Below are 26,134 nucleotides of genomic sequence, written 5' to 3'. Positions count from 1 at the left end.
AAATTTGAGACACAAGATATGCCAGCTAATGAGTGTGAACTGGAGGTGGCTCCTTACTAAAGGAAAATGCCATATTAAGCTGGTGGCATGTATATTTTCCTTGAGTGATATGTGAATCACCTTTTAAATTTATAGTTGTAATCCAGTAAGCAACTGTGTGAAAGTAACTTATATATGTGACTTTAACACCTTGTTTTTTCCCACGAGAACTCTTCTTCTGAGGATATAACCCAAGATGGCTACCACTTTTCAAAAAAAACAAGTGAATGTCTTCTCACTTGTACCACATGGAGTCATATAATGTATTGGAGAGGGGGAAAATCACCATATAAGCATGACCTCAACAAATTTGTAAGTAAAAAATGTTTATTGAAGTGATTTTAACACATCTGAAATGAATGTCTAGAAATATATCAACCACTGAAATGACTTCACACTTTGATTTTTAATATTTTATATTACACATTCAGATTGTTAATTTCTTAATGCTGATCATTTTCTTGTTAGAACCGAAAACATAAAAGTTAAAAGAGGAAAGAACCTGAAGACTTGTTTATTTTCCAGCTGCTGTTGGCTCCTATATATGTCTACTCAGAAGTAATTGCTACTGATTTCAGTGGGCCAAAATCCCAGGTAAATGTGTACAGAGGATTGAAGTCATAGGTCACTTCCAGACTGCCACTGTCTTGTGCATGGGATATAGTTGCATACTGGAAAATTCAGGTTGTGCAGTTGAAGTGGATTTGGTGCTCTTGCATCACAAACCTGCTTCCAAAATCATGCTTTTGTGGCAAAGAAAAGTGATGGGGAAACACTCCTGAAAGTTTGGAACAGCAATTGCTTGATGCGACATCATATAACAACCCTTTAAATACATCCAAATGAATGTTCAATAAACAGAGGGTGTCATATAACCTCCCTGTAAACTTGGTGGAAACAAATCAAGATGAACGCTCAATTAATAAGACATCTGGAATTGCCCAGACTGTAAGTTTTCCTTCTTCTCCCCCAAGTCCATTTTAATGTTTTTTTAAAATAGGTATAGCACCAGGTCATTTTATTGTATCATTTTTATAATATTTTGAGCAGAAATGCATGGGCTGCTACGTAATGAGATAATTAATATCTGCAGCAGCTTTCAGAATGTTAATTGTCTTTGTCTCAAGAATGAAATTTGAGCACTAAGTCAAGGCTGGCAATGAAGGACACAAAAGCCACAAAAGCAACACTGGCAGCTTCTTGACTCACCATTCAAGGTTTCTGATCCCAAGTATTTATTTATTCAATGCATTGTATATGTATCTCACATTTCTCCTACACAACTCAAAGATCCCAGCCAGGTGCTGACCACACATAGATTTCAGCAAGCTTGTTGCATTTTGTGTCTTCAGACGGTTTCCTACATGTGCCAGATACAAAAAAATAACTTTGTTGACATGACATTGAGCAAATTCTTTAGTTGCCGTTGAAATGTAACCACCTGTGAAATGAAACACAGCCATTGCTGAAGCATAGGAACATAATGGGTAGAATGAAACATAGTACTAAGGACATTGTTCCATCACTGAAAGCATTTCTCCCTCCAACATACTGTCCTCCCAACCCTCCAGAGTAGATTTAGGGACAACATGGGGTTGTTCAGGAGTAGGGGGGGGGAGAGCCCCATTGCACTCGTAGGAGTCCTTGCACTGGATTCTGCTAGAAGAACAGGTTAACTGAATCCATCCGAACATATGAAGTTGCCATATATTGCCAGACATTTTCTCAAACTAGCAGGAACTCTCCATGGTCATTGCATAGCTGCCCATAGTTTACAGAGCTGTCCATGGTCCAAACAGTGATCCCCCCCCAGCCTGTGCTGTGTTCCTTTTAAGCACAAATGCCAGAGACTGGCTCTAGGTTGGACCTTCTGCATGCTAAGCATGTATGCGACCACTGAGCTATGGACCTCTCTTCTAGAAGCAGGTGGTCACTCCTCATTAGTTCATGAGGGAAAGGACTGTTGATGACTAATAGCCTTGATGGCTATGCTCTACCTACAGAGTTGGAGGCAGCAATGCTTCTGAATGCCAGTTGCTGGAAACCACAGGAGGGCAAGGTGCTGTTGCACTCATGTCATGCTCCCTGGTTTCCCACAGGTTTCTGGTTGGCCACTGGAAGAACAGGATGCTGGACTAGATGGGGCAATGGCCTGATCCACCAGACTAGTCTTATGTTATTATGTACAGAATAAAAATTATTATTGCCACCTATTCAGTACCATGGGAAGCAGAATTCAGTTTGCCAAATGGATGTTTTTAATTCACTGGGTCCCCCAGTTGAACAAAAGTCAGTTTATAAAGAGAAGGAATTGTATTTTTTTTTCTGCTTCTGTGATGTTTCAGAGAACACTCTAATTTCTGTAAAAACAAGCTTTGTGCCGTTTCTTAGGCAGTGTCAGCAAAAGGTTCACCCCAATACTTTGAAGTCTTTTAACTCGAAAGTACCAGTGAAAAGAATTAATAGTCTTCTAGAAATTGTCATCTTCAAGTTGATCCTCAAACCTTTCAGCCCTTTCCCATGAGTTTCAATTTTGCCTCTTGGGAGACTTGGTTGATGAAGAATCTTCAGGTTCCACCTCCTCTTTGTTACAACAAGGGTCTAATTGCCATGAAAAGGCATCCACTATGATCCTCTCTTCTCTGCGGAGATGACCTCTCCTTGTTCCTATTCCATCAGCAAGGAAGTAATTCCAAACATTGGCAGATTCAATGACAACTGGCCAGCTCACTCTGCTACATCCCCAGAAACTTACCTCTGGCAGTAAAGGAGACAAGAGCCTAGCACCCTGTCAACAGACTCTGTGTAAAACGAAGAAGGGTTTAATCAAAATGACACTAACATTCTCCCTTAGCATAGCCATTTCTTCCTTGCAAAGCAATCAGTTTTGACTTGGTGTGTGGCAACCATCCACAGGCTTCAGTGTACAAGAAGCAGGCAAATGCTGGAATGGTGCCACACAGCATGCACTGCAGTGGCTTTAAGGGTCTTTACTGAATCTAAACCATGGGTAGGCAAACTAAGGCCTGGGGGCCAGATCCGCCTTCTAAATCCAACCAGCAGACGGTCCGGGAATCAGCCTGTTTTTACATGAGTAGAATGTTTCATTTTATTTAAAATGCACCTCTGGGTTATTTGTGGGGCATTGGAATTCTTTCATTTTTTTCTTCTTGTTCAAAATATAGTGCCCCCCCCCCCCAAGATCTGAGGGACAGTGGATCAGCCCCCAGCTGAAAAAGTTTGCTGATCTAAACTGAAGCCTGCCTAATAATTTCCCTGGCTCCAAGAGTATGATGCCCTTGGCTGGTATAACTCTGGGGGAGTTCTCCCCACGTCTTAATTGGGGCTAACCCTGCCTTTAGGAAGAGTGAGGCAGCTACCTCAGGAGGCAGATGTGCATTGGCAAAGAGCATTGGAGTATGGAACTGTGCGTGAGAGACACATGGGTTGCACTGTGTCCTCTAAGCTACCCTGCTGCCCTCAGCTGCAGTGGAGAATGATGTCCTGCTGACAATGTTGAAGTAAGATACAACCACCAGTTTGGCTGCTTTCTCTGCATGGAACTGGAGGGAGGTACGTACAAACAGATTCCCTTGGTACTGAAAAGACCTTGAGAAAAGACGAAATGATCCTCTCTGGGGCGATGGTTTCCATTACTGGGGTGCCACCACCAAAACAACTATCTCCCTAGTAGCCATCCAGTGATATATCAGATAACCAGGTCATTAAAAGCTTCACACAACAAAGGTATGGTAATAACTGGTTTGTCCTACAGCTATCAAGAGGGCAATAGGTCCAGACAGTTCTTGGACCTCATTCAGTTATTGTTACTATGCAGGGCTTCCACTGACCTGGCTGAGATGTGCATGAACCTGCTCCTTTTTCTTCTCCTCCAGCATGGTTACAAGTAGGTAGCAGCATCTACTTTCATTTCCAACTAATGGCAGATTGTTTTGTTGTCCAACCCAGGAGCTGCAATTAATTTTAACTGAACAAGTCAGAATGAGAAACCACAGCTTGAAGTTGACTTGTTGCTGCAAACCATTGTTTAAGCTAACCACAGTTCATCCCACTTCAGATAAAATGTCTCACTGCAGTTAGTTGAAAATGAAAGTGAATGCTTCTCATCTCCTCCTGGTGATCAAGCAAGAGGGGAAAGCAGTCAGAGGAAGTACACAAACCTAAGGTTCACATATGTGGCATTAGTCCTTGTCCAATTGCAGCCAGGGTCCTGCAATATTCCAGAGAAAGGAAAGCTAGGGGTTCATGTGCACAGCTGCCTGGCTATGAGAAAGCCGGTTGCTTAATTTTTTGCTTGTTTGTTGTCGAGCTTGCCACTTCGAAATTAATGAAGTGGAAAGTGAAGTTTCATTTTAATATATTTCTCATTATCATTGTAACAATGCAAACAAAAACAACAATGGAGTTAACAGATAAATTGATTCATGACAGCAAAATAATCAAATAGATAAATGGAAGGGTTTGGAGGGGTTGCTTCAGCAATTTACTCGTTGTTTTGTAAGCAGTACGCAACGACTTTCAAATTTCTTGAAACAATGAAAGTGGAGATGAAATAGTGAAAAAGGATTCAGGTGATGTCTGTGTGTGAGAGAGAAAAGCAAGGAGGACAAGAAAAAGCCTCTGTTGTGGGGGGGGTGTAAAAAGTTTTAGTTGCGTTATGCACCAATTGTAGCAAATAGTATGGCATATATTGTTGTCCTATTGGTTATCTATGTACACTCAGGAAAAAAATGCATGCAGTTTGCCGAGACACTCAGCCCGCTAACACCTGAGTGATGTAGCTGACTACTGTTTGTGTAATAAACATCAACACAGTGAATAATGCTTCATCCAGCCCTGACTCCGAGGGCTGCCAGTGATTACTCTTGGTATCCTTCATGCTTTCTCTGATTGCAGCAATTCCACAAAGTCACCTCAGACCCCAAGCACAAAATGGAGGCAAGAGTAATGCTGTGGTGGTAATTCATGGGCCCTTCTTGACCTCCCATGGGGCAAATAGATTTTTTAAAATCATCATCGTGTATCCTTTAAATAAACTGTAGCTGTGCTTGAGTTTTGTTTAGCCATCATCTTGGTAATATCGGGTTGGTTTGCTTGCGGGCTTAATTTTCATCAGACTGCCAAAGGTGGTGAGCCTCCTTTTCTCCCTTTTCTCTGTGCATGATTTGAGCTGTCACAAAACTAGTCAGACTCGGTGCCAGTTCACATACAATTTTTACCAACTGAAAATAAATACTTGGGCTGCATGTGAGGTAACAGATCCTAGACTGAAACAGAAACGAGGAATACTCTTGCGCACCCATTAGACTCAACAACCCTAGCATTTTTTATCTCCCCTTGATGTAAACATTACACTGACCATGTGAGTGGTCCAGGGCATTTATCTCAGCAAACGTAAAATTAAGAATGAAAGATCAAGTTTATGAGAAACAATAGACAATCCTCAAATCCGAGCCAGTTCCTTGCACATACGTTTTAGCATTCTTTAGCTCTACTGCCCTATCCCTAGAAATCTCTTTTCAGAGTTTAGTTATCCTTTGTTTTTCTGAAAAAGAATGGGGGTAAAGAGCGAGAGAGAGAGAGAGTTATCCTAGAAAGAATAACTCTTAGGCTGTGCAGCAAAGGAATTATTCCTCTATCATGAAACAGTTCATATTTTGGCGGTTGTTAAGCTGATTCATTTTGTTCTTGCCATTCTTGTTGATATTCAAACAATTTTTCATGGTTTCCCTGCAAACATAATCCTCTTTTTGTGTGGGTCTTTCAGAAAAGCAATTTACTTTTTCTAATTGGTTTATCAAATGGGGAGCCATCTACCTGCATCGAACAGGCTCATTATGAAATTAAAACATTTGCCAGCTTTCCAACCCGGCTTATATAGTTTTCAATTAACTCCTTTCATCTTTTTCCCAGTCAAAATCTTTGGCCCATGATGTGAGTCATTGTGAAGATCAAGGTAATAAAGACAAGCTGTGGCTGTCCCCAGAGTAATGGATTAGAGATGCTGAGCTCTCTTTGCAGCCTCTTTCCACCAAGATGCACCAAGGGGATGAAGGGGAAATTAATGCTACAGGCCTAAGAAAAGACTGATGGAAACTGTGTGCCCTTTCCTGCCTGTTTCCTCGTCTGCTGATGGAGGTCAAGACGAAAGACTGATAAGGAAAACATGGTAGTGCTATTTGTAGCATCCTAGTGAAAAGCCTCTGAGTATGTCTAATTCAAAGAGTTGCAGAGATATTGATGGACAGCAGAGGATCGCAACCCGCTTAGGTGGTCAACACATTTGACACAGGGGGCAAACTGAAAATATATGTGTCAGAGAAGGTCACTTATTAGCATATTTTATTTCTAGCCAGCTAATGATCTTTGCATGTGCATAATGAATTTCATTTTGGGAGTGGAGGGAGGAATAGTCAAATTCCTTTTTACATTCTGTATTTTACTCTTTGTGTTCCAGTCAGATGAGAAAACAAAAGTCCTGGTTTCCCCGGTCCCAAACATCAGAAGACTTAAAGGTCTGTGCTATAAATCATTATGCAGGAAATTATAGTTATTTTTAGGAATATAGTTATTTATAGGAAAGAAATATCAGAATGGGGGAGAGATCAACAATATGAGGTTGGAACAATATTTTTGCAAAATTTATTCAGACCCCATGAGGAACATGCCATATATCAAAACATCAGACCATAGCTCATCATTGTCTGCTGATTGACAGTCATCCAGGAATCGAGGCAGGAAGTTTATATCCCTACCTTGTGATGCCAGAGATTTAACATGGGTCATTTTATTTATTTATTGTTTATTTAAGTTATTTCATAAAAACTATACACTGCTTGATTGTAAAAAAACAACAATGACCGCTCCCCGCTTAAAACGGGGGGCGCCCTTTGCGTGGACGTGCGCAGCCCTAGATCTGGAGCGGCCCTATCATCATAGGCTTGGCTTTGCCTTCCCTCAGGTGGGATACCTGGAGGTCTCCGCCTACCTCAGTCAGTTGTCCAATCCCACCTGGGGGAAGCGTTGCCAAGGAGACCAGGCCAGGTAGGGGAGGGATTACCTGCACACACAATAGAGGGAGGATCTTACCTGGGAATCCTCACTTGGCTCCAGAGCTTCTCCCACCCTACCCACCCTCAGTTAATGTCTTCTTTTGCAGGTTAACTTTTCTACATAGGTTTTGCAGGTTAACTTTTCTTCACAGGTATGCGGGCGCTGCTACGTTAAGGTCGCTGTTAAAGGTCTGGAAAGGAATTTCCCTGCATTGGCAGGTTTCACCTTTCCCGTAGCAAAACGTCACAACTTTGGCGGTATCAGGCCTTCGGCGGAATCCATCTTCCTCTTTGCAGCGGCGATACCAGGGTTCCCCGTTAAAGGGGTTTCTGAAGGGAGGCTTTGACTGTACGCCGAAAGGTCATCATTGCTCTCCCCGGCGGTGGCGGCATAACGGGGGTGGCTATCTCTGCTTGAACATATGTTCTCCAGAGCCGGCCCACCCCCCCCCACACACACTGGATAACCCTGAAGCTCCCTAGGTCCCCAGCTGGGGACTGGGGGGGGGGGAGAACGCCCAATGCCTGAGCCAAGGTCTACCCACATTTGAAATCTAATAAAGTTGTGGCCAATTAATCCCATAGCACGTTGTCTTGAGTCGTTATTCCACATGACGGGGGGGGGGGGGACCGCTCGGGATCTGGGGACTCCGCCTGTCCACGCAAAAACACCTCAAAGCAGTTTACTAAAACAATAAAACGGAGAGAAATCTGCAACCATACTTTGATACATACAAAAATTAAAATACTAAAAGAGTTTAAAATTACCTCATGCAAAGTATGTGGTCTACCACTGAACTACGACCCTAAGACCGTATCTCATTAGTGTCCCGAAAGAACCAGAACATCCCATTTTTTTATCACAAGAGAATGGCATCCATTGGGGCACTGTGATCTCACAAAATTTTGTGTTGTGTCCCCCCCCCCCCGACGAAAAAAGTGATTTCACACAGAGCCCAAAAATGCGTATTTTGGGCATCAGACCCAGAAAACACGTTGGTTTTTTTCAGGGGAGGAAAGCCTAGGTGCCCAAGGCTATAGACCTGTATCCACTTTCCTGGTAGTAATCTCTATTGTACTTGATCAACCTTAGTATTATGGACCCATGAATAGAATTGTTCTGTCAAGGTTGCTTTGAAACTGGAATGGATGGATCAATTTATTACCATTTCAATCCATCCTGTTTTATTCAGTATCATGTATACTCCACATTTGCATTTAACATTTTCTGGTTTTTCATATACATCTCCCCTAAAATCCACAAATTTGTATAATTCCCACCCCTTAAAATAACCATTTATTTGCATTTTTAAGCCAAAACTGCCTCAGAATTCTGATAAGTGTACACTCCTAAGGATAACTGAATTCTGATCTGTCTGTTAGTCTGGGAAGTGCAAATTCAGCTGGCTTGCTTTGAAATGCAGACCAAACAACATTTGCCTCCATCCTCTTTGAAATGCTTTTAAAAGGAACTACAGAAAATCAACATCCATCTATTCTCTTCTGTCTGATTTCTTTTGTAGGATAAACGTTGTGGATTTTTAAGGTATGTTAACATCAATGGTATGCCAACATTGGGTTTGAAGTTGTCTAATTAAAAAAGATATTGATGCCTACAGTAATCCCATTTGTTTAGCATTCAAAGGGAGAATTCTCACTGTCTTCAGTGATAAACCAATTAGGTCTCATCTAGGTAAATGAATAAAATAGGAAGCACCACAGACAGCTGAGGTGTGAATTAGCTGTTCACCCCTCCCAAAAAGGATCACATAATTACAGTGGAGTCTGTAAATGATCAGCTATATATGCTACTACGCAGTAATTAAAAGGCAAAGTGAATGTTTGTAATTAGTAACAGAAAAGAATAGAAAATCACATAGGAAATGCCATATCGTTACACGTGGTACATAGTGTTAGTCTATACCTGTAGCTGGATGCTGTAGGGGATATCAGATCAAATATTCACAATATCTGTTTACTGGATGAAAATATTATACTTGCAGCTGTGAATAAGTGTGAAAAATAGCAGCAGGTTTCTGACTCTCACAGAATGCTGCACTAAAAAAGTGATGCCTTCTTACAAAAAAAATATTTCAAATTTAAACATTTTCCCACTTAAGTGGGAAGGATACTTGAAGACTCCTTTGGATGCATGGGCTCCTTTAAAGGGAGTTGTGGGGTATATATATATAAACCCAGAGCTAAAAGGGACCCTGAGAATCATCTAGTCCCTGTGCAGATATCCCTTGTGGGGGTCAAACCTCAGCACCACACTCTAACCAACTGAGCTATCTAGCAGGTAATCATAGAAATGAAATAGACTTGTGCAGTAATCTCTCTGCACCAGGGCTCCTATGCTCAGACATGGGCAGGGGTTCAGGCTAAATTGCCAGTTTACAAAAAGTGGTGGGAGAGAGAATAAATGTACAGGAAAAAATGTACAGGGTCACTCAGAGTAAACCTAAATTAACAAACCTAAATTCATCACATTCCTTAATTTTAGTGGATTTGTGCTGAGTAGGGCTACCATTGGATGTATCCATAGCAAGTAGATAAGAGCATTTACCAAAGGCATCAAGAAAAACACATCCAGAGCAAGGGTTCCCCCCTCCTCTCAGCAAAGGAGTTGCTCAGTCTAAATCAGAATCCCACCCCCAACAGGAAGGACGCCAGAACCCTGCTTTTCTCATCCCCTCCCGCAGTTCTCTGAGCTTCTCCTCCCAACTCCTCCTGTGAGGACTGATCGGTTGGCCTTTCTCTTCCCCAGAAGACACAGACTCTGGCTTATCTGATGGTTGCCTGGCAACGCTTTGGTCAACTTCCAACTCTTCCTCTTTTTGTGAGCTAATGGCTTCTTCCCTGGGAAGGAGGGGCCCTGGGCTGTCCTGTCTGGAATCTAACAGTTCTCCCTCATCTGCAGAGCCAGCCTCTTGTTCACTCAGCTCAAATTCCAAGTCTGAACCCACTGTGCCCTGGGGGGGACAGGTTTCTGACTCTGCTGTTGTCACCAAAGCTTGTAAAACTCACACCACATCTGGGCCAATCATCTATTGCAAAGCCAGTGGGGAAAAAGATGACCCCAGTAGCCAATTGCAGGATCACCCCCCAAAAAAATTCTACTTGGCTCCCGAAGGGTAACCAGCTAATCCAGCTGTGACAAAGGGATGGGAGTGTTGCCTTGCTAAGCAAAGAGTCTCTTCCCACATGGCCTGGCCCCATGTATATGTAAAAGGGCAGCTGAAATCTCCCAAGGTGTTTCATTATGGCACTAAGGGGGTCGGTAGGACAATATCTAATTTCACAAGGTCAGGGAGGAAAACTGTGAGCTTTCAACATGATTTGCTTTCTCCGTGCCTGAATATGACATATCAGGCAGATGAACCATTGTTTGACCTAGCAGTAATGGTTCTTTCTTGTGTACTTGTGGCTTTATAAAAGTCTGAGATAAATTGAACAAAGCACTAAGTTCAGATGCTATTGGATTTGTCAAAGCTGCTTTTGGCAGGAAGTCAAGAGTTGTTTTATAGGACATCCTGTATACGATTAGTCTAGATAGACTGGAAAGCAACTGACCTCCCACTTCAGAGGAACGATTGAAGTTAGATATAGAGGGATGCACATGCAGCTACAGAGCAGCAACAAATCATTTTCTCCAAGCTCACCATTCTTGTGATTAACTCCCAGATAGGCTTCAGAATACCTTTGTGCTTTGATTAAAGTAGTTCTATTTATTATTATTTAATTTTGCAGCCCATCCTGAGATCTCCAGGTAGGGAACAATAAAAAAACTGAAATCATTTGTAATAAGTAAACCACCAGATGCTGCAGATCAGCCCCAAATTATTAAAAATCACCAGAGGCTTGGGTGAACAGCCATGTTATAAGCTGGTGACTAAACAATAGCAAACTTGGGGCCTGGCAAATTTCAGAGGGGAGGAAATTTCATAAACAAGGTGCCACTACAAAGGAGGTACTTTCTCATGTCACCACACAGAGCATAACACCTAGCAGTGGGCAGTTAGGAAGATGCAGGCAGGACTATACTGGGAGATACGCTGCTTCAAGCAATTAAGCCTGACATTGTTTAGGGCTTTAAATTCATTTGCAATGCCTTGAATTCAAAAGAGGGTGCAATTCTTTAAGAGCCAGTGTCTTGCTGTTCCACTCAGTAGCCAATCAGCTGCAGTTCGCACTAGCTGAAGTTTCTGCATCATCTTCCAGGGCACCCCCACATACAGTATGGGATAGATGCTGCTTTTCAGGGTAAAGCACTACCCAAGCTACTTACAAAAGAACATTAAAATGATAAAACAATTTTCAAACTACAAAAGAGTCGATTTTTTTAAAAAATCACCTGTTTAAAACAGTTTAAAGTCCAACTAAGTGCACTTTTTAATAGAATGCAGTTATATTAGACAGTTCCAAAGATGCGGGGGGCACTATTGAAAAGGCTTGCCAGAGCCCAATACAATTAAAGTTGAAGTGTTCTGATCCACACGTTAGTCTGGAATGTGTGTTTCAGATCAGTGCATATTAGAAATAATGAATTCTGCAAGCTCTCCTGCTAATGACACCTTGTGCTTGTTAACTCTGCAATCACCAGTTCATCTTACCCTGCTTGCACTCTTGTGCTGGTGCTGCTCTACTAGCATAAGGGCTACATTGCCAGAAGGCACCATTGTTAGACCAGACACCAGGGGTGCCAACTTGAATAAAATATTATGGGGGCCCAGGTAAGCCCCACCCTCCATAAACAATCACATGGGGCAGTGCACACACACATACCAGACCTCCGTATATAGGGCGGTATATAAATTCAATAAATTCAATAAATAAGTAAATTTCAATTGGAATGCCCATCAACTTTGTGGGGTCCCGGCCCCCTCAAATATTTTATTGTGGGGGCTGAAGCCTCCGCAGCCCCTAGGAATTGGATCCTATGACAGAAATGACATGTCTACTCAATCTTTTAGCACAGGTCAAAGTAGATCAATCCATTCTTTAAGGCAGTGTTTCCCAACCTTGTGCCTCCAGATGTTTTTGGCCTACAACTCCCATCATCCCTAGCTAGCAAGACCAGTGGTCAGGGATGATGGGAGTTGTAGGCCAAAAACATCTGGAGGCACAAGGTTGGGAAACACTGCTTTAAGGGATACAGTGACTCAGCTGAAAGTGCTCAGCTTTGACTAGATTGTGCTTTGTAGAGCTAATGTTGAAGATGTATCCAAATTCTAGACATTAAATGAAAGAAATGCACCATGCATCTGAATCTTGCTCAGATGAACTTTTTTTCCTTACTTGCCAGTAAGTTGGCGGCTCTTCTGCTAGACTCCAAAGCTCATTCGCTTGCTTTCTTTCTTTCTTTCTTTCTTTCTTTCTTTCTTTCTTGTTGCCCTTGAAACTAAACTTCAAAGTACTGGCGAACAAAGACAGCATGGAAAAGGAGGTTACAGTCAAACACATTATCCTAACCTCAATGTGACTATTGACAATGGCAAATTAGTTCCTGGTGATAAGTTAGATTAAGCAAAGACCACAATAAAGCACAAATCAATAGTTTTATGAATTAGGTATTCTGAGTCAGCAACGTCACATAAGACAATGCATCCAGCAGCATGGCATTCTTTGATAACACATCACACATAATTTGAATCTATCCTTGTTGTATTGTTGTACTGAAGCAATTTCTTCTGTATGCTGTTGGAGTGAAAACTGCATCTACTGTTTTTATACTCTGTTTTCTCTTTCCACATTTTTAAAAATCCCACATTTTAATTCAACATCCCTCCCCTGATCTACAGAGTGAGTGGAGAGATGACATTCAGTCCAGCCATATCAGGAGAGGTGGGACACTTAGGGCCACACACAGCCACACATAGAAATTATATACATATATATATAGACACACACTGTGTGTGTGTGTGTGTGTGTGTGTGTGTCTCCTCATGCACAGCTCCATGATTGGTCAGAGGGCTAGGAGTTCCTCAGTGCAGCCCAGGGAGTCTCGGGTTGCCATATGTCTAGAAATTCCCGGACAGATACAGAATACTGTTGTCTTAAGCAGTGTCTGGACGGAAATTGCCTAGGTGTTCAGGAAAAGCTGACAGTGCCGTTTTTGACCATTTTACTTTAGAAAAGATCCAAAATGTAAATTTTTCTTCTTCTTTTTTGCAATTTTGCCCCAAAAGCTCAACAACTCTTGCTGAAATATGGCAACCCTAAAGACTGTACTCAGTCTTTGCCCTGTATGTGTGATTGGTCTTTATCTGGCTCTGCAAGGCCATGACAGAGGCCAGTGGTACCCTGAAATCTGTGCCCCGAAATCAGATATTTGTTGATTTATTATTTATTTCATAAAATGTATACACTGCTTGGTTGTGGCGGGGGGGGGGGGGCTCAAAGTGGCTTATTTTAGTACCCAGTTGTATTAGGATGATGTGGTTTATCTTTCTCAAAAGGGTCTGCTTTTGAGGGTCTGCTGAAAACATCTGCCCCAAGTAGGGAAACCCAGCACGAGTCAGTAAGCAATCCTCCTCCCCCTCTCTCTGACACAGAATGAAATGTGGATAAGGAGTCAGCAGAGAATGGGAGGGTGATAGGTCAGCTCCATCAAGAAGTACAGGCAGACTTAGAAAGCAGGCAAAATAGCATTTCCTCACTGGAAGAGGAGGCAATTAATCATCTGAGCCCAAGGAGTCGTCATATGGCAAAGGTATTAGGCCGGAAGCAAACCCAGAAATGTAAGGGTCACAGGTTCAGGATATTCTGCAGAACCAGGAAGCATTCTTCAGAAGGGTCAACTGATTCATAAGCAATGGACGTTCGGTTTGACATCCAAGGCTAATTGTTTGTATTGCAATAAATCTTCCAGCTAATTACGACTTGCATGCTGTGTTATCAAGACAGCAGCCTGGACTCCGGACAATACCCTCCCTGTCTGCAGGTGGAGGAGTTCAGCAGAAGTGGCTCGGGTGGGCTGCCCCACTGCACCAAGAACACTGTCTCCAGAATCGCCAGTCTTTTATGGTTCCCACACTTATCTGTTGGGCTGTTGCCGTGTGGCAAATCCTCCGTCTGGATTAATAAAACACTTGGTTACACATGTCTCTACAAGTGCTTGTGTGAAAGAGTGCACACATTTTGATTTGTACAGGTCAGCTATTGTGTACAAAATCAGACGGATTGTACACTCAATGTATGGCATGTGTGTGGTATCTGAAGAAGTGTGCATGCACACGAAAGCTCATACCAAGAACTAACTTAGTTGGTCTTTAAGGTGCTACTGGAAGGAATTTTTTATGTGTGAGCACTGTTAGTGTGACCCTTCTATCCAAGTTTCTGTGTCATGCCATGCCATCATTCTGGTGGGCGGCAAAGAACCGCCAAAATCTGGTGCCAAGAGTAGGGAAAGTGGAGTGAGACAACTTGAATCCCGGGACATTCCGTTTCCTCCACATTTCCCCCATTCATTTTGTACAAACTCAATGAAAAATCTGGAAATCCAAAGAAAGACAGAGAGAAAAGTCGTCCATGAAGACTGATCTACTTTATGATTGCAAATATGTTTTGTGAAATCCTGTTCTCTTGCCTCAATCCCCTGACGTGCCTTTTACATAAAATGCAGATGAAGCCAGCATCTTTATCTGTTTTAATTTTGATCAGGCACACTGAGACCTCCTGACCTTTCCTGTTCTGCCACAGGAAGAGTGACTGTGAATGTGATAGAACATATTATACAAACCAAGCAGCATTAATTCTGATGGGATGATTAAATGCACCAAGGTGTGCTAATGAGCTCTGCTCAGCAAGAACAGAAAAGAGAAAGTAGGAGACAGAAAAGTTTCACTTCCCCACCAAACCCAACATGTTTTATAATTTTACCCCCTCTGGGGTTCCCCTGAGCATTCTCTACTTATAATAGTCACTTTGAAAACAAGTCATTCATTGCAGCAGGACAGATGTAACCCCTACCTCCATTTTTTTAAATAAAAAATTGCCAGTGTTGAACAATTGAACTACTTTGATGCTGTTTTAGTGCCCTTTATCATCCAACTTTCTGTCTTCTTTTTTGTCTTCATTTTTGCTCTGGCATCCCTTAGATTGCAGGATGAACTAATCTTTTAATTGCAACTGTTTTTAGAATGTTTTAACTGAAACTGCTTTTTTAAAAAAAGGAAAAGAAAAGAACTCATTTATAACACTTTAAAAAAGTGGATGTGTTTGCTGCCCTGGGATCCTTTGGGAAGGTGTCTGGGACATAAATTCAATAAATAAATAGATCTGTAGCTTCATTTGCTTCACCCGAATCAGGCTGGCAAGCCATATGCTTCTATATGTGAACAAAATTGTTGTTTGCTTTACAATCAGATTAAATGGTGGAATGGGAAATGACACTGAGGCAGACTGAGAAGGCAAAAATGGTGTGTAGAGCAGCACTGAATCCTCATGAATGTGTCTCCTATAAATGGGAGGGCACTGGATATCAAAAATTGGAGGTCACCTTCAACACTCATGGAAAAGAACACAAACTGAGATAAGAGAGAGAGAGAGAGAGAGAGAGAGAGAGAGAGAGAGAGAGAGATGTAAGAGAGAGAATTTATGTTATATGTAAGATAGATAAGTCATGAATATATGTATTGCAGGGGGTGGACTAGACGCAGTGTTTCCCAACCTTGTGCCTCCAGATGTTTTTGGCCTACAACTCCCATCATCCCTGACCACTGGTCTTGCTAGCTAGGGATGATGGGAGTTGTAGGCCAAAAACATCTGGAGGCACAAGGTTGGGAAACACTGGACTAGAGGACCCTCAGCGTCCCTCTTCCAACTCTACATTTCTATGATTCTACGATTCTCTGTGGAAAGGTAATGGGACCTGTCCCTGATAACATGTGCACCTCCAATGCACTGCAATTGTGATCACTGCAACAAGATGCCTAGGCAACTGGATTTCCCATAACACAGGTGACTTGATTTCTTTGAGTGCCTCCAAAAATACATAGGCAGCATCTCTTTGTAAATGTTCTCCTCGTAGTCATCTGACAATCAGTAGGCAAAGAAAGCTAGTCGGGGAGGAAGGAGTTGTCCGAGTCACACAAAGGGAAGGAGCAGCCACTGGCTGGCTTTCTACAATTATTTCTCTCACTGCCTAATTTTTGCTAGCAACTGAGAGTGGAGGGAACAGAGAAAATTCACCACTGTGAATGGAGGAAGCTGGAGATAAACAACATATGAATGAGCAGCCAGCAGCTCCTTCATCAGTGTGCTTGTCTGTGATCGCCTCCAGCTTCCTTTGCCTGTTGCCTGAGAGCCTCCCAAGTTCTTAGCAGGCAAAGCCCAGCCACTCCTCATGCAGTGAGGATAATCCACCTCCCAGCGTTAAGACATACATGTTGGCACCTCAGTAGTGAATTCCAATCAAGTGGAGAGGAAATAAAGTTTGTCCCAGATACAGGAACAAAATAATTGGAGTCTTAGGCACCTTTCTTTAAAAATATAGTAACCATTGCTTTTGGATATTAACAAGTACAGACTATGAAGTATTGAGACCAAATGCCAGCTGTCATATGACAAATATTTACACCTGAAAAGATGGATTATTTACTTTAATATATAGAGAGAGAAGTACTTCTATGCCAGCATACATATACTGCAAAATCAGGATAGTGTACAGCAATAAAACATAAAATTAAAATCCTAAAATCAATGCTGAAAATAGGTAGCCAGTCGAAAATCTTCGGACAACTGCATAGGCATGTCAGCATAAAAAAGTTTTCAAGAGACACCTGAAAGTCAAAAGCTAAGATATCTGTGGAAATCTGTGGAAAATACCAGATTTCAAATTGAGACTAGTTAGGCCTCTGTAACACGGGTTGCAATTGCCAGTGAATGAACTGGAAAGTAAGGGCACGGACGTTTCTTAAGGACTGTGATATAGATTCTGTGTTTTGTAACTGAAAGTCAAATGCTGCATATGGTTGTCACATGTTGAATACTGCTGTCAAATGCTGAATTTTTAACATTCAGTTGTATTCAGTATACAGAAGCTTGACATTAAAATCCATAAAAGAGAATTTTGAGAATGTGTTACCAATTATGGATAAAAAATGATTTTACATGTGCTACACATGTTCTACACATGTGCAGGGTCCAAGGTGAGAGAGAATGCTTTACCTAAGCCTAGAGGTCCAAAGGGGCCCAGTCTGAGCTGATAGTCTATTAGCCTAAGGATCTTTGTTCAGCCCAGTGGCCGCATGGCAGTAGTGGATGTAGCCAGAGGCAAAAAACAGAAGGTGCAATAGATGCAACATTTACCTTTGTACGGTAGTCTGTATTGCAGCTGTGCAAATGTCAGAGGTTTCTATGTACACATTATTCCACCATCCAAGCAAGCAGAAAGTCTTATGATAGCTCTAAACATATTTTAGCCAGGCAAAGAGGGTGCAAGGCAGCACCAGAGGTCTGTGGCCTGGGGAGCAGATACAGCCTGGGAGAGTCCCGAGGACCAGGTATGGCCCTCGGGCCTTCGGTTCCCCACTTCTCCTTCAATCAATATACAAATTTCAAAGTGGATTCTAATTCTTTTTCATCTACACATCCAAGCACCTTGAGACAAGGATTGGGTTGTGCCCTGGTAGCCTGTCCAAGTAAAGGACAGCTTTGAACTTTGATGTTCCTTCTTGAAACTCAGTCTTTTTTGTTCCACACCATCCCTGTTTAATCTATCAATGTGCTTCCTGCCAGCAGCAACCACTTCCAAAAGAATATCCCTAATATATCATTCCCTTATGGTGCATAATTTTTAGATTATGTCTTTTAATTTTCTCACTGATGGCCAGTAGGTAGGACTAAATCAATTTTAACAAGACCCTCCTTAATTTTAAAAGCTGCAATTATAGCACCGTGAACTCATTTCTTTTCCAGGAAGAAGGAGGGGTTTCTCAGTCTTACCTCTTAGTCTCTAATCTTCTAATAGTGTCATAATTACTGCTGTAATTTTACTCTTCTTCAAGAGTAATTGTCTCTTTCCCCCCTAACCTATCATCAATAGCCCATGTTGCGTATAATTTGTAAAGGATGGTGGAATTATCATGATATCATTCTGTATGGGTGACAAAATATCAGGTTTACAGCTGTGAACTGCCTTCCAGTCTATATCAGCAGCTAACATGCTAAAGTTGTGTTTATAGATGACTTAGACTAGCTGCCAATTAGATAGCAGGGTAGGTTTGTGGGAGCTGCAAAATAACTTTGTAGGTCAGGATGCAACCTGTCATGCAGGGTGGGTGTTTATGGGACAGCTCCCCATTCCACCTGCCAAAAATCAGTGTTCTGGGGCTGAGCATCTAGCTCAACCCAAACCTGATTGTTAGGCCAGATCCAGGATGATATAGCCAAAGCAGACTTTTGCCTGCGCTGCCCTGCTTTCCTTGCCAGTCAATGTGGCTGAAACACCGTCACCCTATCGTACTCTGCTACTGCTTGGCTGGGATTTAGAGTGCTCTGTAGGCTATCATGGCTTCATCACAGTGCATTGAAATAACTTTATGAACACATGAGAAGCCACTTGCCTACAAAGCATTTAATGCTTAATTATTTGAGCGTAATTCCTCATAGTCAGCTTAGGTGCTGATTGACTTTACTGGAAAATAAATCTAATGTCCATGTGGCTGTGCCATAGAGCTGCCATGGATTTTAATAAGCCATTGAGTGTTGCACTCCTTTAAAAACTGGCCGAGTCAAATATCTAGTTACTGTGGTAGAGCCTTTTGCATAAGACAAGTGTCCCCAAGCCTTTGTGCCTGGTCACTGATGCTTGTCTGTGCCTCACAACCATCGCTCCAGTCTTTCAGCTACACTGAGTTCAATTAGCTCTTAGCTTATCGTCTAGACCAGTGTTTCCCAACCTTGTGCCTCCAGATGTTTTTGGCCTACAACTCCCATCATCCCTAGCTAGCAAGACCAGTGGTCAGGGATGATGGGAGTTGTAGGCCAAAAACATCTGGAGGCACAAGGTTGGGAAACACTGGTCTAGACTTCCACTCCACTCTCATTATATTATGCTAGAATCTGAGCCTTGCTATATCAGTTGTCTTAATCAAGATATCTCTGTGCCCAAAGCCTTTCCCACCTTTCCCATTCTACTGAATACTAGTGAGGGCTCATCACTGAGCCTACCTAGTGGCAGTGAAGGCAGCAAAGAAGGCATGCTTCGCTGTCTCCATTGCATCCTCATTGTGCTTTTCTGGCAGAGCTTTTCCGGGTAGTGAAGGGGCTCTGGAAGTCTGTTCCAAACAAGTTGGCAGAACTGTCAGTAGCTCACTGTGACTTGTTTGAAAAGAATTTTGAAGATAAAAATCCACTCACTGGGATCTTGGCTCCACTGTTACAGCAGATGAATCTCAAGGGGTGGCCAGGGGACTGTCTAGTCTTGTTGTGTTGGATGAGATTCAGTTAGCAAGGCTTGAGGATGTGAACAAAGTGCTTGGAGCAGTCAAGGCAACTACTTGCACTCTGGACTCTTGCCCCTCTTGGCTGATAAAAAATAGCAGGGAAGGGACAGTTGGCTAGGCCAGGGAGGTGATTAATGCCCCCATGCAAGAGGGGATGGTCCATGCCTGCTTGAAGGAGGCAGTAGTACAATCACTCCTCAAGAATTCTCCCTGGATTCAAGAAATCTAAATAACTACTAGCCAGTGGCCAATCTTCTTGGGCAAGGTTCTTTGTGAGATCTCTAAGAGCATGAAAGATCTCACTGGAAATCAGCACCAGTGCCAGTGCCACTTCTCTGTCAGTAAAGAAACATAACATTATATGTAATAAAACTGTAATTTAATCGTCATATCAAAAAAATGCAAAGCACAGTTATTGATGGCAATAACATATCATATTACTACTAACCTTCTATATGTATTTATTGCTGTAAAATCCAAGGATGGTCAAGTCCAAAGATTGTCAAGTCCAACAATTACAAAGTACAGTTCCTGTTGGCAATGCCATTTCATATGGATATCTTCCTTCTGTATCGTCCTATGTCTTAAAAGTGTAACAAACGAAACTTCCTTCTGCACAGTCCTATGTCTTGAGAGTGTAACAAATGGAACTACTTAGTAACAACAAGGCAGCTGATGATAGACCAGTTCTCAGGATACACCCTTGTTTTGCCCATTGGGCTTCTTCAGACAAGGTTTCCAGGAGATTTTTCAGTAGGTTTTTCAGCCGAAAGTAGTCCACAGGAATGCAGGAGTTGCCAGTCAGAGACGCTCCATATCAATGACCATTGAAACTAATCTATATAGGAGCAACCTCTGCAATGGGGCAGGTGCATGCAATTAGAATTAAACATTCTTAAAGAGACAGCCAGTTACGTGTGTGTTGTGGTGTTCTAAACATGATTTATATAATGAGGCAATTGTGGTGTGTGTTAACTTCTCTGTTGGTGGCAGAGGTAGTGAGGCAGGTGCTACGAAGATGGCAGTGGCAGGGCAGCACTTCCCATTTCACTTCAAGTGTCAAAAAGGGATGCATCTGTGTTCACTGTGTTCACTTAATCTGTGTTCACTTGAAAGTGAGTAGAACCCTCCTTGTTATAAAGGAGACCTTTCCTGTGCAGTGCAGGAATAATGGCTTTAAGGCACATGGGGAGAGATACATATGAGGGCTGTGGTGTGGGGCTTGAGCATGCACCCCTGCTTCTAAACACCATACTGTGTATTCATAATCGTGGCTGAGCTATTCTAGCTATGCTCCTCTTAAATTGAATCTGTGTTGTATGTTGAGCGTAGAAAGGAAATAGCCAGAAAATTTGGAAATACAGTGCAAAGACATAAAATATTTAATACAGTACGAAGCCTAAAGCGAGTCAAGAGACTTTCATTATAAAAGTGCTGAAGTTTCTTGAGACTACATAAGCTACTCTATTGCTCATGAAATTTTTTTGCTTTAGTTAACACTTCTCAGAGCCGATGAGTGTTGGAAAGATCTCACGGAGCTACTGTTTCCTATTTTCTCATTTCATGGTTGATGTGCTGATCTTCCACGGTTACTATTTTTGTTTTAAATGAAAACATCATATTTGAAGAATACAGTCATGACACTAGTCTATATTAAAATGAGGAAATGCCAATATAATATAGGCTATGAAAGAAGCTACTAAAATAACAAACACTATAACGTAGTGCCAACAGCTGTGTTTGAAAACTCCACCATTTCAGCGAAGGAAGGAAGAACATCAGAATTCTCTTATTGCTCCAAGTCAGACAAGAGAATGAATTCAGTGTAAAAGCTTTTCTAGGGATCAGGGTGTATTGCATGATAACCTCATCTTTCTGACTAAGATGCTTCTTTGTCAGCCTGACTCTTTCTCTCAAGATAGAGTCTAGTGATGGAAGAGAGACAGAGTCCCATCTGCCAAGCCCCACTGTACATATGAGTTCTAAAAGCTAGTTAGGGTTAATATGGCAGATATATGAATCAGTAGAATCGCAGCAGCTTCAATATATCTGTGAAAAGAACTACAGACCTGCAAATGGATTCCCTACAGAAGCTGATTTAGGGGAGTGCAACCAGTTCACCCACACTGGGCACCAAGCCAAGAGGGCTTTGCAAGGGGCGTCACAACAATGATATTGAATGGAAGGCATGAGGTGGGGGCAATGAATTTTGGCATTGAAGAGTGCACCTCTGAAATTTGAAGGCCCAAAGTCTGCTGCTGTTCCCTACATAAGTGATGGCAGACTTCCCTGGGTACATGCAAGTAGAGACAGATGAAACCTGTGTTTCAAACAGCCATCTAAATGGTCAGCAGCAAATTCAGACATTGAATTTGCCTGTGTGTGTGCTGATCTGGAAAAGCCTGGAACTACTTATGTCAACAATATATGTATTGTATAATGGTTAATTAGTTGTCAGGGTTTTCAGCTTTGGTTTTTGCTAACTGGGAGTATCAAAGAGACCATAATATTTCTTGTTGCTAAGAATCAGCAAAACGTCCTACAAAAAGTATACATTAGAATATATAATAAACTTGATGAGGGTTTTAGTAGCCTGTGACTAAATGTGTTTTAGGCAACAAAATCTGACACTTAAAAAAAGTGTTTAGGATGCAACAAGGATCTTCTTTTTTACAACAGCATAAGCCTATAAATATGGGACGCGGGTGGAGCTGTGGGTAAAACCTCAGTGCCTAGGACTTGCCGATTGCATGGTCGGAGGTTCGAATCCCTGTGGCAGGGTGCGCTCCCGTTGCTCGGTCCCAGCACCTGCCAACCTAGCAGTTCGAAAGCACCCCTGGGTGCAAGTAGGTAGACAGGGACCGCTTACTAGCGGGAAGGTAAACGGCGTTTCCGTGTGCTGCTCTGGTGCCAGTTTGCCGGAGCAGCTTCGTCACGCTGGCCACGTGACCCGGAGGTGTCTGCGGACAGCGCTGGCTCCCGGCCTCTAGAGTGAGATGAACGCACAACCCTAGAGTCTGTCAAGACTGGCCCGTACGGGCAGGGGTACCTTTACCTTTACCTTTAAGCCTATAAATGTGTACAGTGGTACCTCGGGTTACAGACGCTTCAGGTTACAGATTCCGCTAACCCAGAAATAGTACCTCAGGTTAAGAACGTTGCTTCAGGATGAGAACAGAAATCGTGTAGCAGTGGCGTGGCAGCAGCAGGAGGCCCCATTAGCTAAAGTGGTGCTTCAGGTTAAGAACAGTTTCAGGTTAAGAACGTACCTCTGGAACAAATTAAGTTCTTAACCTGAGGTACCACTGTACTTGGAAGTAAGCCCCATTTCGTTCCATGCAACGTATCCACAGGTCACTGTGTACAGGTTGCAACTTAAGAGGGCTAAAATCGTACTGTACAATTTTATATTGTAACAACTTCAAAGTAAGTAGATTGTGCTGAAATATGTGGGCCGTGGATTGCCCACCCCTGCCTTCATAAAGCATAGAGTTTACTCAGGAAACAATTGATACTTTTTCAGTGCCCAATTCAAAGCTTAAAGAATGTTGACTTTGAGCTCATGTCATATTAAAGCACAAAGGAAACAATTTTCCCACTAAAGGCTAGAGGGTCAAATTTAGCCAAGGTTCCATAAGTCACAGTGACACTTAACTGATAGCTCCCATTAGTTCACAGAGGAAAGAAATCATCAATGTTTGAGCCTTCCGGGTTGAAAGAAAAGCTTTCCCACTGTGAAATGGTGGGCAGCAATTAGGCGGATACTGTGTTGCATGCTCACCCTTGGAGAGATTTGATTCTTTCTATAGGACAGAGTTAATGTCTTCAATGCCAGAAGGCAACATTGGGACAGGAGGAAGAGAACATATTAGCTTGGGATCGGCAGCATCCTAGAGATTAAAATAATTCTTCAGAGACTGAACAATGTTTTGCTCAAAGGAAAAGGGCTTCTTTTCTACTTGCTATGAAGCAAACTGTTACAGCCAGGGTGGGGAACCTGTGAAACTAGAAAGAACCAAGAGGTGATCTGCTCATCAGGTTTGCTGTTGGGAGAAGACTCTTAGGGGCCCCATGTTTTCCCAATCATTTTTAGTTCTTTTGGCCTCAATAGAGGCAAGTTGGAGGATATAGTCAGTCCCACAATCTTCCAAAATCCGTACCTCTAAATATGTCCTGGTGTGTCCTGATGTAGAGGTGGAATGAACTCCTCTAGATATTTCACCCCATTCATAGTTGGAAAACTTGGTGGGGTATTTATGAGGGAAATTGGGCTATGTTTTACTTTTTCCTCCTGAGCTGGATTGCCAAAAGAAGATTTTACATTAGGCAACATGGCCAGTTCTCTTTTCAGAGCAGAGTCGCTGCATCATCATAATCATTAGGCATATCTTGAGTCTCCATTAATTAAAGAAGCTTTGACTTGTATAACCTTCATTTTAAAAATTTTCACACCCCACTTTTCTCTCAGTCCATCCGAATTCACATAAAAATGATAAATCTACCGTTCACTTTTTTTGTATATTGGACACAGCAGGTCACACCAGATGCCTTCAAATTCAACGATTATTTATCTAGAGCTATAGAACATGAAGCAAAAGTCTTTGACTTACAAGTGTAGCATAAAAAAACTGAATAATGTCCTGGTTAATTATTGTCTTGGCTAGAGTTGTCCAGGCTTTTTGAAGCTTTGCAACTTCTCTGTCTTTGCATCCAAAGGGGAAAGCATTTCTCTCACATGACCTGCTAGACTGAGGCTTCCAGAGCTTACTTCTTAAAGAAGCAATACACAACCTTCATCCAGGTCAATTATACTCAAAAGTGATAGTCCATGGAGCAGTGCTGGTCCATGAGCCATCAGCTGCCAGTTTGTGGTGCCTCCACCAAAGCCCAGGTTGCTGGAGGGGTTCTTCAGGGACAAAATGTGGTACTGGTCTTTGGCACACTGGGGGGCGGGCAATGCATACTATGGTTAGTTTATAATGGTGTAATTGGATTTCCTAGGACCCATGCCAGGAGGTGAGGCAGAGGCTCTAGTCTTTAAACCTCCTTGAATGAAAATTATAAAGCAAATTGTGCAAGCAAGCATCTAAGTGATTTCTATGAGATGTGTCGGTTTGGCTGCTCCTGCCTTTCAATATTTTTAGCCAAGGAGTGAAGCCAGAATATCAGTTTATGAGTGAATTGTTTGAATACCAGGCTGCAGGAACACCCAGGATCCTAAAAAGCTGCTGCTTTCATCCTTAGTGCAGGTTTCTTTCCTGGTTCTGCCTCACTGTTAGTCCTTGGAATCTCTGTAGCTCACCCTTTATTTCTTCTTAGCACCCTGGATAAAACTTTACTGTGGTGGGTTCATCTAAGATCAGGTGTTGCTTAAAAAAAATACTACTACACAGTAGGTGTTGGGTGGATGTACAAAAAAAACAACACTGCCCCCAAAATCTAATGCAAAGAGGCTTATGCATGTCTACAGCTGTGTAGGAGATGATGTCCAGACATTTTTAAAGTTTTCACTGCATAGTTAACTTATAGAGCAGTCATGCTCTCTATTGATAAACGTGTCTGTTTCCTCATTCACACTAACAATTGTGTAAGGTCATTTTTATGGAAATAAGTAATTTCCTGGCATCAGAAATGTGATAGATGAGAAGCAAGAAGAGGTTCCAAGTATAAACTAGGCTGGATTAAATGCCTTCTAACCACAACTTCATTTCAGTCCAGGGAATCAGGCAAAGCCAACTAATTAGAAAGTCACTTACGTTTTGATTAGCATCTCTGCTTGCCTAAAACAGACCACACCACTTGTTCTTGCATAGTTGAAACAAATGGAATGTAACATGAGTACACTTGTGTTGTCAATTATCTGCCTAATAGGCTTATAATTGAAACCACCATAATCATGTTGATTTCCTAATAAGCAATGAATGAGATAAAGTAACAAAGATTGTCCTTGTGGATTTATCCTATTGCTTTTATTGTAAATAACCAAAGTTCTCTCTCTAGAATTCTCAAGATCTATGGGAAAACTAAAAATAAGCCTCCACATCTAAATACATCTGAGATTTGCAAAGGATTTGATTATTTGTTCAAGAAATACTGAAATGCACTGGAGATACCACTGAAACTCACTACAACAGGGGGAGATTAGACGTTCACAATGATTTCCTTGAACTGAAGAATTGGCTGAACAATAAATATAAGAACTTAAATTTAAACATCACACCAATTATAAAGAGGAAGGAAGGAAAGGCCCAGTATATGATGCAACAATGTGTTCCCAGAATGATTTGCAGGTTATTTATCTATTTGTTTCATTATTTATCAGCTGTTTTTCTGCCTGCAAATACCCAACAATTTTTAGCCAAAAACAAGCTAAATAATATCTTTAAGGCTACACTAACAAAAGCATTTCACCCTAAACCAGTGTTCCCCAAGCTTTGGTCTCCAGCTGTTTTTGGATGACAACTCCCATCATCCCTAGCTAGCAAGACCAGTGGTCAAGGGTGATGTAGTCCAGAAACAGCTGGAGACCAAAGCTTGGGAAACACTGCCCCAAACCCAACAATTTATGTTTTT

At 42.0% G+C, this 26,134-nt stretch overlaps 1 protein-coding gene across 1 annotated transcript in view; it reads right to left on the bottom strand.

Moving 5' to 3' along the window:
* Positions 1-1,259: 1,259 nt before the first annotated feature.
* The window catches only part of SORCS1 (sortilin related VPS10 domain containing receptor 1), a 435,672-nt gene continuing 410,797 nt past the window's right edge, over positions 1,260-26,134 (bottom strand). Inside the window, exon 27 of the mRNA XM_083741539.1 lies at positions 1,260-1,399. Within this exon, the coding sequence (XP_083597665.1) occupies positions 1,275-1,399 (125 nt within the window). The 3' untranslated portion in view covers positions 1,260-1,274. The remainder of the gene's footprint in view (positions 1,400-26,134) is intronic.

This window comes from Podarcis gaigeae (genome assembly GCF_964106915.1).
Source record: "Podarcis gaigeae genome assembly, chromosome: 5".
NCBI classification, from domain to species: Eukaryota; Metazoa; Chordata; class Lepidosauria; order Squamata; family Lacertidae; genus Podarcis; species Podarcis gaigeae.
This window is presented reverse-complemented; position numbering and strand designations above follow the sequence as displayed.